Below are 12,402 nucleotides of genomic sequence, written 5' to 3'. Positions count from 1 at the left end.
GGTGGTAATGGGACCTACGCTGTCTGTAAGCCAATTATAAATGGAATAAATCAGGGGTCTGTGCTGGGCCCTGTCCCACGTGACAGCCTCTCTTCATCAGAGACCTGCAAGAAGTGAGACACTGCTGTTCTTGGGTTTGCAAATGACTCCCGATTGTTGTGACACACGATCAGGTCAGGGCAGCTGCCCAGAGAGCCAGCAGGAACTTCATGAAATTAATCAAGGGCAAATATCAAGTGCAGCTGCTGGCTAGGAAGCTCTGTTGCAAGGGTAAAGGCTACAGCCCAGCTGGGAGCATTTCTGTGATAAGGCAGACAAGCTGAGCATGAGCCAGCAGCATGCCCTGGCTGTAGGGATGGCCAACACTGCCCTGGGCAACCCAGTACGGGAAAGACATAAAGTAACTGGAGCAAGTTCATCAGAAGGCCCCAAAGCTGTCTGAAGGCTGGAGCACTTACCCTGTGAGGGAAGGCTGAGGTCTTGTTCAGCTGGCAGAAGAGACAGCTCCAGGGGAAGTGATGGGCCTGGGAGCTGTCTGCAGAGCCCTAGGATCCCCAGAGCAACCTGGTCTGACCTCAGAGCTTACCCTGGAGGTTGGGCTAGATGTCCTCCCATAGGCCCTTCTAGCTTGAATTGTTGTCTGTGATTCATTCTATGAATATTTTAAAACTACCTTGAAATTACAGCTAAATTTATTTGCAATCTATTTGTGTCCTTGGGTTCTCGTGCTTCCTAGTGTTGTTCTTTGCCTAAAATTTTATTTTGCAATGTAATAACTAAGAATAATAACATTGTCTCAACATTTGGTAAACCAAACAAGCCACGCTCTTCTAATTTCCTTATGTGAAATACAGTCCCTGTTCCCTTTGCATCCCCCTCTCTGCACCTGTTCTGATTTGAATTCATTTATCTTGCATGTAGGTGATTACAGCACTGCGGTACTGCACAAATCCAAATACAGGGTCAGTGAAGAAATATTTGTATCCTGCACTAGCTACACTTACTACTGAAAACATTCTGCAGTACAATCCTGGCATAGATCTTTTTTATTTTATTTTTCAACTGTGTCCTGCCCATACTAACCCTGTGGCTGTTTAATCATTTCCTGATCTCACTTTCTGTATATGGAAATATGTAAGCTCAGACTTACGCAAAATTATTGTGCTACAGAAATGACTAATAATGACAAATCTTGCTATTAAAAAGGTTTTTCTGGTATTTGCCCTAAATGTTTTTCTAACTCATTAATTTTCATTACTCTTAGTTGAATCATTTTCCCTCAGAAGCTGTTAAGTGTTATGGACATGAGTCTTTCAAACATTTGTACACAGAAATCTTGTCCTCTCTTAAATTAGATCTATTGATCTTTTCTCATGAGTCACTTTCCTCCAGCACCCTAATCATTTGGATGTGAATGGAAAAGATCTCTTTATAACAAAATGTTTTCATATACTTTTGTTTTTAGGATAGTGTAAATAGACTGCTGAAATATGCCTTAAATCTCACAGATCATGGGTACCTAAAAGGTGTGAGACAGCCTTTTAAGTATATTGAGCAAGGAATTAATTATTTGCCTTGTACTAAAAGTGCTTTTGAGATACTCTGATTTCTACTTGGTCATGTAGAATTGTAGTCCTTCCGGGAAATAGGACATTATTTAAGTGGTAATTAAGAATAATTAATTTCTGGTGATACAGCAAGCTTCCCCAGTCATAGATTCTCTTGTTTCTCCACAAATTCCTCCTTTGGGAAATTTTTGAAAGCTACTATGGAAGGGAATTCTCATAGTTTTCATTCTCAATGAGATTACCAGTTGAATGTTGGTAATCTGTCATGGAGGATATTAAACGGCTTTTGTTGAGATACCATTTGGCTGATCACAGCTGATATACTTCTTTTCACTTTAACTGTTGAAAGAGAAGTAACTCATCTGTAGATTCAGTAAATTTGAGCTTGTGAGACTAATGCAGAATGCTGGGCCCTCTGTAGAGTCCGTCAGCTAAATGTTTATGAATAAACAAAGAGCTCTTCACTCCAGTGTTTATTTTCTATCAAGTGTATCCTTTCAAGTGTAGTTGCAGAAGCGTCCTGTGTCTGGTCTTGGTATGTGGGCATCTTACAAAGGCAAGGCTGACACCGATTCCAGCACCACCCTGTTGATCCCTGAAAAGGAATTTTCCAGGCACAATAGTCCAGGTACTGCACAAGATATGTCTAGAACTAGTCACCCATTGGTTACAATATATTTTGGAACACAAAAACATTTAACTTTGTATGAGCTGTGGGAGCCCAGCAGTGCCCATGGTCGTGCTGCCCCGTGCCGGCCCCGCCACAGGTCACAGCTGGGCCCAGCAGCCAAGATGGCGGCGCCTCGCCTCGGGGACGGCCTGGGGAAGGGAGAGGCTGAGAGGGGCTGCGAGTGCTGGCCCCAGCCCCCTGCCCTGCATAGGAGTGAGGAGGCAGAGGAGTGGAGGATGGAGGGGTGCAGCTGGGGCTGGGAAGGACAGGTGGGTGGGTGGATGGTGTTTTAGTTTTTAGCTTTGTTTCTTACCTTGCAACTCTACTTAGTTGGCAATAAAAGCAATTATTTTTCCCCAAGTTGAGTCTGTTTTTCCCGTGATGGTAATGGGAAAGTGATCTCCCTGTCTCGACCCACGAGTATGTCCCACCTTATTTTCTCCCCATCATACAGAAGAGGGGCAGTGAGAGGGTGGCCACCCAGCATCAACCCACCACAAACTGTTGCAAGCAAGCCAGGGTTGTTGATCTTCAGTAAACTTAATTATTCACTTGGAAATTATTTAAATATCTACTTGATTGAATGATATTAGAATTTCTGCCATGAGACAGAAACAGAAGCAAACTCCATGGCACTGATTAGCTATCATGATAAAAATGAATACTGATTTATTTTTAATATCCTCTTTTGTTACCTGGCAAAATTAAGGCTCTACATTTATTCTACTTCATTTTCAGTTAGGATTTATTATTTCAGCAGTTGCAGTGCAAAGTTGCAATCTCCTCTTTATTTTAAAGAATATGGGTGGACAATGTCCTGTCATTAGAATACTACTGGAAGCTCACAGGCTGCTGAATGCAGCACCGCTGCTTGGAAGACAGTGTTATTTATGTCTGTGCACAGGCACAGCTCCAGCAGTCTGCAGATCTTGGAGTCTTGAGAGGAAATGCAAGACTCTTCCCGTGTCTGTGTCACACTCGTGTCTGATATCAACATCCCTGTGGGAGAGCTAAAAGAAGCGTATACATCTTCCCTAATGTTTTTAGAACACCTGCTGGACCTCCCACTTAACAGCATGGGACAGTATATCCCTTACTTACTTTCATCAACCTGAACTGAAACAAAACAAAGACATTTAAAAAAAAGCATGCTTGACTTCTGTCAATATTTTTTTTCCTTTTTGAAAGGAGGTTGTTCAGTTTAATCCTCATGAAAGTGGGAAAAATAACAATAGTGCGTTAAAGCCAGAATTTAAGAAAATACATTTAAATATATATATATATATATATTTTACTTAAAAATGACTTTCTTCAGCATTCAAAGACCTAAGAGCTAAACTGTATCATATACACCTCAGGTAACAAAGTGACAAAAGATTTAATAAACCAGACTATATAAAAAGCAAGAGGGTTTGTTGTTGTTTTTTTCAGAAAAAATGTATTTGTGATTTAGCTGATCATATAAAAAGCATTAAGTTTTTTAAAAAATGTGTATTTTTTTTTCAAGTGTTAATGGTTTCACCATTCATTGTAGCTACATTCCAAAGCCCTGTAACATCAGGACACATTATCCTTATCTGTGTAGCACAGTGAGTGTAATCATTACACTGAGGTCACTCTCATCACTACTTCCCCAGAGCCATTATCCTCTGATGAATCTTCCTGAGGCCTCATGCGGTTGAATAGATGTAACAATACGTAGCCACACTGAAATCTTGGTGAGGTTAACTGTGTTGGGTGAACTAAATTTCTGTTTCTAAATGCAGTCAGCGGTAACCACAATGTCCTTCCTGCTGAGGATTCTCCTCGATTGCTCTCTTCTATATCTGTAGCTTTATCATAATTTAACACATCCCAGTGTAGATTCACAGCCCTCCAGCGCTTAAACACTCGATAAACAGATGCACCTTCATGTACAATAAGTCCTGAAATTAAGAAAAGAAAGCATTAGTTTTTACAAAATGTCACTGCATATCATTTCGAGAACAAATAAAGCTGTAACTTCATAATACCATGTTGTAATGAATCTGGCAACTGCCAGAATCCATTAAATTGCTTGTAACTCTCATAATTCAAATAAATTATACATATGCAGTATAATATCAATGTGTTTAAGATTAGGGAAGGGAGCATGCATGTATTTAGTGTCCTTGTATATTTATAGCGATTTTAAACCCTTCCATTATATACTTAACCAAAATCCAAAATTTACACAAACTTCCCAGTCATTATAATTAGGAAATAAAATTATTTTGAATGGAAGCTCAACATGACCAATACTGGAATTATCTGAGCGTGCCTAACTGAAAAATATATCTAGATTTAAGTAAACCAATACAAATCAACCTGACCAGCAGATTTGTAAATTGATTGTTTATGCTGGTGTTATCCTTGTTCACAGTAAATCCTATTTATTGATATTTTTACCCATTTAAGTAGATCTTTAAGTCAGACCTTCCGTAATAGTCTTACATTTGTTCAACAGTGTTTTTTAGAATTCAGTACAAACAAATGTAACTGTTTTCACAGTCTTATTTCAATTTGGGAACATGGAACAGTTACAACAACCTTGAACAGCTGCAAGAGTAATGACTTTCTTGCTTCAGTAGAGCAAGAAGAAATTACGTGTTATGATTAACAATGATGAACATGGCAAGGATGATGGGCATTCTTCTTTTGCTTCAAAATTCAGTAGACAAAAATCAAGAATCACCCTTTTTGTTGAGATCCAGGAATTCTTTTAGAAGGTCCTTTCAAGGAAAATATAATTTATCTGGAGTCCTAAATAGACCAATCTGCTTCTGAGCTTCCGTGTAGCTAATACGTACTGTAAGCATGCAAGCAATTTGCTTACTTAAATGAAATTCTTAATTTTTTCATAGGTATGCATATATTTTTACTTTTTTTTTTATATTTATATGCACATTATTTGTGCATAAGTGATTTAAATACGGATTTACTCAGGAAATTCATGGAGCTTCAGCCTTACTGGTTTTTTCCTCTGTTCCTCAGCAGGCCTGGCAATGTGTATGGTTCTGAGCAATGTCATATGCTCACTCTGACTCTCTGCTTTGAGAGGAGAGCAGTCTGCCTACCCAAACACATTTATAAATTAATTGTCCAGAGTGTTTTCTGCCTAAAATTTTCCTATATGTTGCGAAATCTTTATTATCATCTGTGGTGCCACAGGCTACAGTTCTTTATCACAAGAGATTTTATATTACCTGTTCCTACACAACAAAATCGTGATTTAAGCATCTGAGTCTCTCAGTGGGGCTAACTGATACACGAAAAGAGCCATTCAAAGAAAGATGACACAAGCAGAAAGGGTGATAAAAAAATGTATATGAAGAGCAAACTGCAGATTCAAGTGCAATGATTTGCAGTGCCTAGCCTAATACCTTTTTAAAGAGCATTACATTGAAAGATGGATAAACACAAAGATGCAGAAGGATGTGATTTCAGATGTAGTAGTCCTCCAAGCCTTTCAAGTTGCCTAGAAGTCATTGAAGCATCTGATACAGGCTAAATGACATTTGATCACATACAAAATCTGCAAACCAAATAAGCCATGGTTTTATTGCTGTGACAAAGATTCTTTTTTTTTTTTTTTCCTGATCGATTTCCTATGGAATGATAAGAGCATAACTGTAGCTTCCCCCTACCTGTCCCTAGATCATACTATTTTTCAGTCCAATCTTTCTCAAGATTGTGATGAAGCAAAATTGAGAGAACCTATTTACCCCAATCTAAAGATTTCAGATACCTGCCTACTCTGCCCTGGAATCCAAACAATGTATTTCAGAACACAGAAGGAAGCAGTTGAGGAAGGATCATTGAGACACTTAAAGATTAAGAAGTATTGCCCCAGAATTACGACAGAAAAGTCACAGGTCTGTTTCTTTAAGAACTTTTTTTCTGTTTTTGAGTTTTTCAGGATTTACTGAAATTATATTTTCAGATTTTTCTCAACAATGGTAAAGAAGAGAAATTGCCTTTAAAATGGAAGCTGTTGTTCACATATGCTCTAAAAGAGCCAAGTAACAAAGGAGCAAATATTGCAAGGATTGAAACAAAGCTGTCAGATTTGGCAATGCTGAAGGTGGAAAAAAACCGCTTTCATAACTTGTCTCTTCAAAAACTTACTTTCCTATCTGATAAAACTACATATTCAAACAGGCTTATGTCGAAGAGGCAAAAGAATGCCAGGACTTGTTTATCTCTTTTGAAAGATACTTTCAGGGGAAAACAAAAACAAAAAAAACTCTGCACTAAAAGTTCTGAGAGCATAAACAAGAGGAAATCTGGGTAAGGTTTAAATGCTGGATGTGATTTTCCAGTTACAGAGAAGTTCTGATGCTCAGAATATGTGCAGTTAGTCACTAAAGTGAAGGTGTAAGATACTGGCAAAGAATCTTTTTCTTAAGAGTTCCACAACAATGAATGGGGTAGAAGAGAAAAAAATGATACATCCTTGAATTATACTAACTTGTTCCAAATACCATGGTTTCAATAGCACAGAGGACGTATTTGTACAGTCCTAGAGGAAAAAATTACAGATCAGCAGAATACCTTGTTTGACCTATACGTTCCTAAGAGGAAGTGTTAGAATTCAGCGCTGTTAGCTGTTCTGATGTTCTGTCCAAGTAACATCTACAAGGGACAGAGTCTGTGGGATGAGGGACCTAGCAAAATGTGCTAAGGCTCTAAGAAGGCTTTACCTCCACAATTTATTTCTAAAATGTAGTGACTGTGATGGGAGCCAGACAACAGGATTACAGGGACATCATTTTTGTTCTTTTATTGCAAAGTACTATGAAATTCTTCCTTTTGTTCTTTCCAAAGGGTTTCATATCCCAAGTCACAAGAACACTTGAGCTTTTTCATACTGAATGTCTGTATAAGAAGGGCACAGCTTTGTTCAGGGTGGCATTAGGTTTTTATGTTGTTTTAGTTATCACACTAATTTCTCTTACAGTGTTTTAGAAATGGTACTCCCAGAAGCATAAAAAACTTTTACTGGGGAATAAAAAACACTTGAGAAATAACTTCAGCCATTGGACAAAAATGCCAGAGTCCACAGATGAGAAAAAAAAAAAGCAATAAATTGGTTAAAACGTTAAACACCTGCTCTAAAAATATATTAATTACAAAGAACTTCTGCCTGTACATATTTACAACTAAGTGAGTTAGTTACACACGTGTTGCAAGGTATTTGGGGCAGTCAGGGAGAAAGAGGCTTGAAAGAGGGCTTGAAAGAGGACTGTTTCATTGGCCAAAGAAAAGTAGTCCGAGAAAAAGTGGAAGCAGAAAAGGAGTGGGAGGCCAATAAGGAGTAGGAGAACAAAACAGGAGTGAAGGCCAAACAAAAAAACTAAAGCTGAGAAAAAGTGAAGGCTGAAAAAGGGTGAGAGGCTGAAAAAGGTTGGAGGCCAAAAAGGAGTGGGAGGTTGACAAAAACGTAGATGCTGAGAAAAAAATGGAATATGGAGGGGGGTGGGAAGCCCAGAACATGTTAAGATTTAAAAAAAAAAAAAAAAAAAAACGATGGGAGGCTGACAAAATGCAGAGGTTTAAAAAACATGGAGGTCAAAAAGTGGTTGGAGGCATAAAAGGGGAGAGGGGACAGAAAGAATTGGGAGGCTGAAAAAGGGTGGGGGGGCAAAAAGCGTTAGGAGGCCAAAAAAGGCTGGGGAAACAGAGAAAAAAAAAGGCAGGATTAAGAAAACATAAATCTTGAGAAAGAGTTAATAGTGAAAAAAAAAAAGCAGAAGCTAAAATAAAGTGGAGGCCAAAGAGAGGTGAGAGGGTGAAAAAAAAAGTAGAGGCTGAAATTGGCTGAGAGTCTCAAAAAAATGGAGTCTGAGAAAAAGAAAAAAGAAAGTGGAGGCCAAAAAGGGATGGGAGGACCCAAAGGGATGGGAGACTCAAAAAAAGTGGAGGATCAAAAGGAGAATAATTGGAAGCCATAAAACGTTGGGAGGCAAAAAGTCATAGTGTGAGAAAAAGTGGAGACTGAAGCAGTGTGGGAGGATAAGAGAAAAGTAGTGGGAGAAACAGAGTGGGAGGCTGAAAAAAAGGTAGATTCTGAGAAGCAGAAATCAAGTGTATGGGGCTGATAAAGTTGGACTTTGAGAATAAGAGGATGCTGAAATAGGATTTAAGGCTGAAAAGGGTCGTAAGGCTGAGAAAAACATTAATTAAAAGGTCGAGGCTAAAAAAGGGTGAGAGGAAAAGAATAAATGGGAGGCAGAGAAAAATAAAAAAGCTAAGAAAAAAAGTTGATCGTGTAAAGGGTTGTGAATATGTCATTACCTTTGGGCAAACTACTTTTTAAATGATGACAACAAAATATATTCAAAAAATAGAGCTATTTAGATTTCAAAAATGACCAAAAAATTAATATTGTTAATGCAAAGCTATAAGGAGATGCAGCTGAAGGCAGTCGGACTAAATCTTGGTTGTACCTCTCATTCACTTGTCTTGGAATGGGTGCTGCACAGGCAAATCCATATATATGCACAGATTTTGATTGAAATAAACAGATTCTAGTGGGAGTATAGATATCCACTCATTGCAGGTCCTTTGTAAGACTAAGCTTGAACTGAGAGAATGTCATGGATGACTAAATACAAATGAGAACAGAGGACATAGAAAGAACTGTGTCTGGCCATAAGCATTGTGCAATGGTAAAAGCATATGTTAATGCCTTTTGGAAGTCATTAGCATAATTGACAGTGTCGTGTTTTTTATATAATTCATGAATAATAATTACATTAATCTATTAGAGAACTTTATTCAAAGATTTTAAATTAAAACTATCTGTCTAAAGTCATTTATTGATGAAATGAAAAGATAAAGTTGAATATATTAATAAATATTTTCAAAAGTTACAAGAATTCTTGGTTTTACAAGCCTGCAGAATGCAGATTACTTTAAATTATTTGCAGATTGAGTAGGCTGAATGAATCTGAATTATCAGAATTTTACAATTACCAAACTGCCGCTTTCTGAATTTCCAGATATATAGTTAACTGTTAAGTCATATCAGCACTAAACTTCATAATTACACAACCAGTGTTCAAATATGTTTACTTATAGTCAGTTTCAGTGGAAGTGATGTAAAAGTTTGCATGTATTTCTTTATGATAGGACTGCAAAAGATGCATTTAGGTCCTCACAGGCAGGTCAGTTTATCTGGTGGATGAAGACAGCTATGCATCCACTTTGTTCCTGCATGGTGCCCGTTAGCTAGACGCTCCGCAGCTGTACGAGGTACATGCTAGCTCAGTAGCTTCCTGGCCAGAGGTGTCTTGAGCCTGACTGACTAGAAGGGCAGCCACCTAGCTCATGTAGCAATCTACTGAAGGCACACCTTACTATAGTTTACTTCTGTAGATAAATTCAGTAATATTTCTTCTCATCCACAGGCATTCCCAACTGATTTTTAGATTGATTTGATTCAGGTGTTTTAATAACCAAAGGAACTGAAAGACGTGAAAATCATTTAAAATAACTGGTTACTCCAATTGGCTGATGCATACCAAAGTAGATTTTGAAAATTGGAATCTATGTGAAAAAACAGAATTCCATATAAATGAAAAGCTTAGAATACCTGAAGCACATTTTCTCTACACTTGGAGTTTTGTTTTCTTTTTAACAAAGACAAAAAACTCAGAAATTAAGTGCTCAGCAGGAAAAAAACAGTATTCAAGAATCAGCACATAGCAGGAGGACCTGTAACTGTCTTTTGTTTGTTTGTTTAAATTAAAAGTTGAGCACCTGTCCAGACCAACGTTATCTTTGTTTCTCTGTCTGAGAAGATCTGGGTTCACAGAAGAAAGTCTGTGTCAGGAAATATTCCAGAGTGGGCTTCTCATAAAAATTACAAAACAAATAGAAATGGTGATCCAGCTGAAATATAAATAAATATTCTTACAGTAATGAGATGGTGTCAATAAAAGATTATATGGCTTTATGGTTGGAGCAAAAGTCTTGATTTTAGGAATCACTCTGTCTCTTCACGCCTTACTGAGTTGAATTCAGCCCCCTCCTTCATTATTCCCATATAAGAGATCAGATAACATCAACCTTTATTGTTCCAAAATCTAAAAGCTAGCATCATATAGCATTTTACTTCTGCATTTACTTGGAACTGCAGTTCTAAGAATGTGGTTTAGTGTTTACTCCAAGCTACTAAACTCTCTCTGCAATTAATTGTAGCTATTACAGCAATCAGTTCAAAGTCGTTTTACAAAATACTAGAAAGATTCCTATTTAAATATTTCTGGGTAAGTATATTATCAGAAAATTAAAAACTGGTCAAAATACTTTCCAGTAAATTGTATTTTCCTTTCTAACATTTTAGCTAAAGCTAAATGATGTGAGACTTTTTAATAGTGTAGTAAGTTATTATAGTCAGTAGTATCATGTGCTTCATAACTGTTTTTATGACGTACATAGAACTCAAGCCTGTCTTCTTCATTCTTTTCTATTACTAGCACAGCAACCTATGTAAGTCCATACAGATTAATTTTGGACACACAGTTTGATGACATCCTCATGGGCTTTTCCGGTCCTTCATGGGGGTACAATCTAATAAAAAGTTGCATCAGTAGAAGACTTGATAGCACATAACTTTACTAATTCTCTTAATAATGTCATTGTTATTTTCACCTGTTTAGCTTTCTGAACTTTGCTAGCTGTCTGTATTTTCAAGTAGTTGAACCTGATGCTGTTCTCACCACTAAGATGCTTTGATCAATCTGAGAGTAAAGTGTCTTTGGTTCTTTTCTCTTTGCAGTATTTGTAACACTGTAAAAAGCAACATTTGCCGAAGGCACCAGCTGAGAATAAATCTGCAAAGAACTGGAGTGATCAATTAGAGTGACCAATTAGAAAAATAGATAGCCACAGTCTTAAACCACAGTCTGTGCTGTTTAAAGTTTTTGAGCTTACCTATGCACACTAGATCCATAAAACCATACATTCCATAGCAGATTTGAAAAAGGATGTCCTTTCTTTGCCATACTGCATAGGGGCTGAAGGCTGACCATAGAAGCCAAGTCACACTTGCTACTAAGAACAGAGATCCTAGGATTACAGCAACCATCTGCACTTTCTCAACCAGTGTTATAGTAATGCTTTGCCACTAAAAGAGAAACAAAGTTGTATAAGATAAAAATGTTATTATTTTCTGATTGTACATTCAATGCCACTTTTTTTTTCCTGAAATCAGAAGTTATTTTTAAATTTATACATATCTTCATAGATTTTTATTAATATTCTTGACACTGACATTTTATATATTTTTTTCTACCTATTTTACTTTTAGTTAAGGTAAAACTAATAGTTGCTTCCCCATCCCCTCCAGCATCACTAATATCACCATCTAGTTGTGAACTTCAGAAGAGTTATTAGTTTTATTTTTGTTTTGAACACAGAAACAAAACAAAACAAAAAATACTCCTAGAAATTGAACTCAGTCTTTCATATTTGTAAGCTAATGAACAGGATAAAAACAACGTTGGGAGGACAACCTTAAGTTGGTTTTATGTTAGCGTAACAAGTTGAAAGTGGTACCTTTCCTTTCCATCCCACTCCCCTCAAAGTCTAAAGCCATTTTCCACTTTCCTGCTGCTCATCAAAGAAGCTCCTGGCTATCTCCAGGCATACCAAGGGAGCTGGGGTTCTCAGCAAAAACCCATGCTAACAGTACAAAGAGACACCCCCAGCCTAGTATGTAGGCAACGTGACGTCTGAGGAAGAGCCCTGAATCTAGGTAGCATGCACATTTATTTCCAGTGCACCTTAATTATGCCTGTCTTTCCCGGGAGGGCTGTATCCTCTGTGTGTGAGGTGACTCGGATTTATGATGTGAAAAGATTTAAATATAAAGAGTATGCTTACTGAATTCTGTCAACATAAGAACAGAAATGAAATTTTGTTAAAACAAGGAGTCACTAGAGCAAAATACAGCATAACAAAAAAAAGCATTCTAGCTTGCCCCTTTTATGTATGGTCTTTCTTGGCCTATTCCTTGTCTGAATTAGTTTGGTAGACTCCACACTGTAAACCCATCAACTATTCCAGAGCTAGAGCGTAGGATTTTTAGACCGACATATTTTTTGTTCCTAATTTTGAACATATCTGCCCACTTCAAGG

General features: G+C 37.5%; 1 protein-coding gene across 1 annotated transcript in view; it reads right to left on the bottom strand.

Annotated features, from left to right (window-relative positions):
* Window positions 1-2,968: 2,968 nt before the first annotated feature.
* Window positions 2,969-12,402, bottom strand: part of MARCHF11 (membrane associated ring-CH-type finger 11) — a 28,660-nt gene continuing 19,226 nt past the window's right edge. Inside the window, exons 3-4 of the mRNA XM_083825729.1 lie at window positions 11,197-11,389; window positions 2,969-4,163 (exon numbers count right to left, since the gene is read on the bottom strand). Coding sequence (XP_083681855.1) covers window positions 3,841-4,163; window positions 11,197-11,389 — 516 coding nt within the window. The 3' untranslated portion in view covers window positions 2,969-3,840. The remainder of the gene's footprint in view (window positions 4,164-11,196; window positions 11,390-12,402) is intronic.

This window comes from Anser anser (genome assembly GCF_964211835.1).
Source record: "Anser anser genome assembly, chromosome: 2".
In the NCBI taxonomy this organism is placed as follows: domain Eukaryota; kingdom Metazoa; phylum Chordata; class Aves; order Anseriformes; family Anatidae; genus Anser; species Anser anser.
This window is presented reverse-complemented; position numbering and strand designations above follow the sequence as displayed.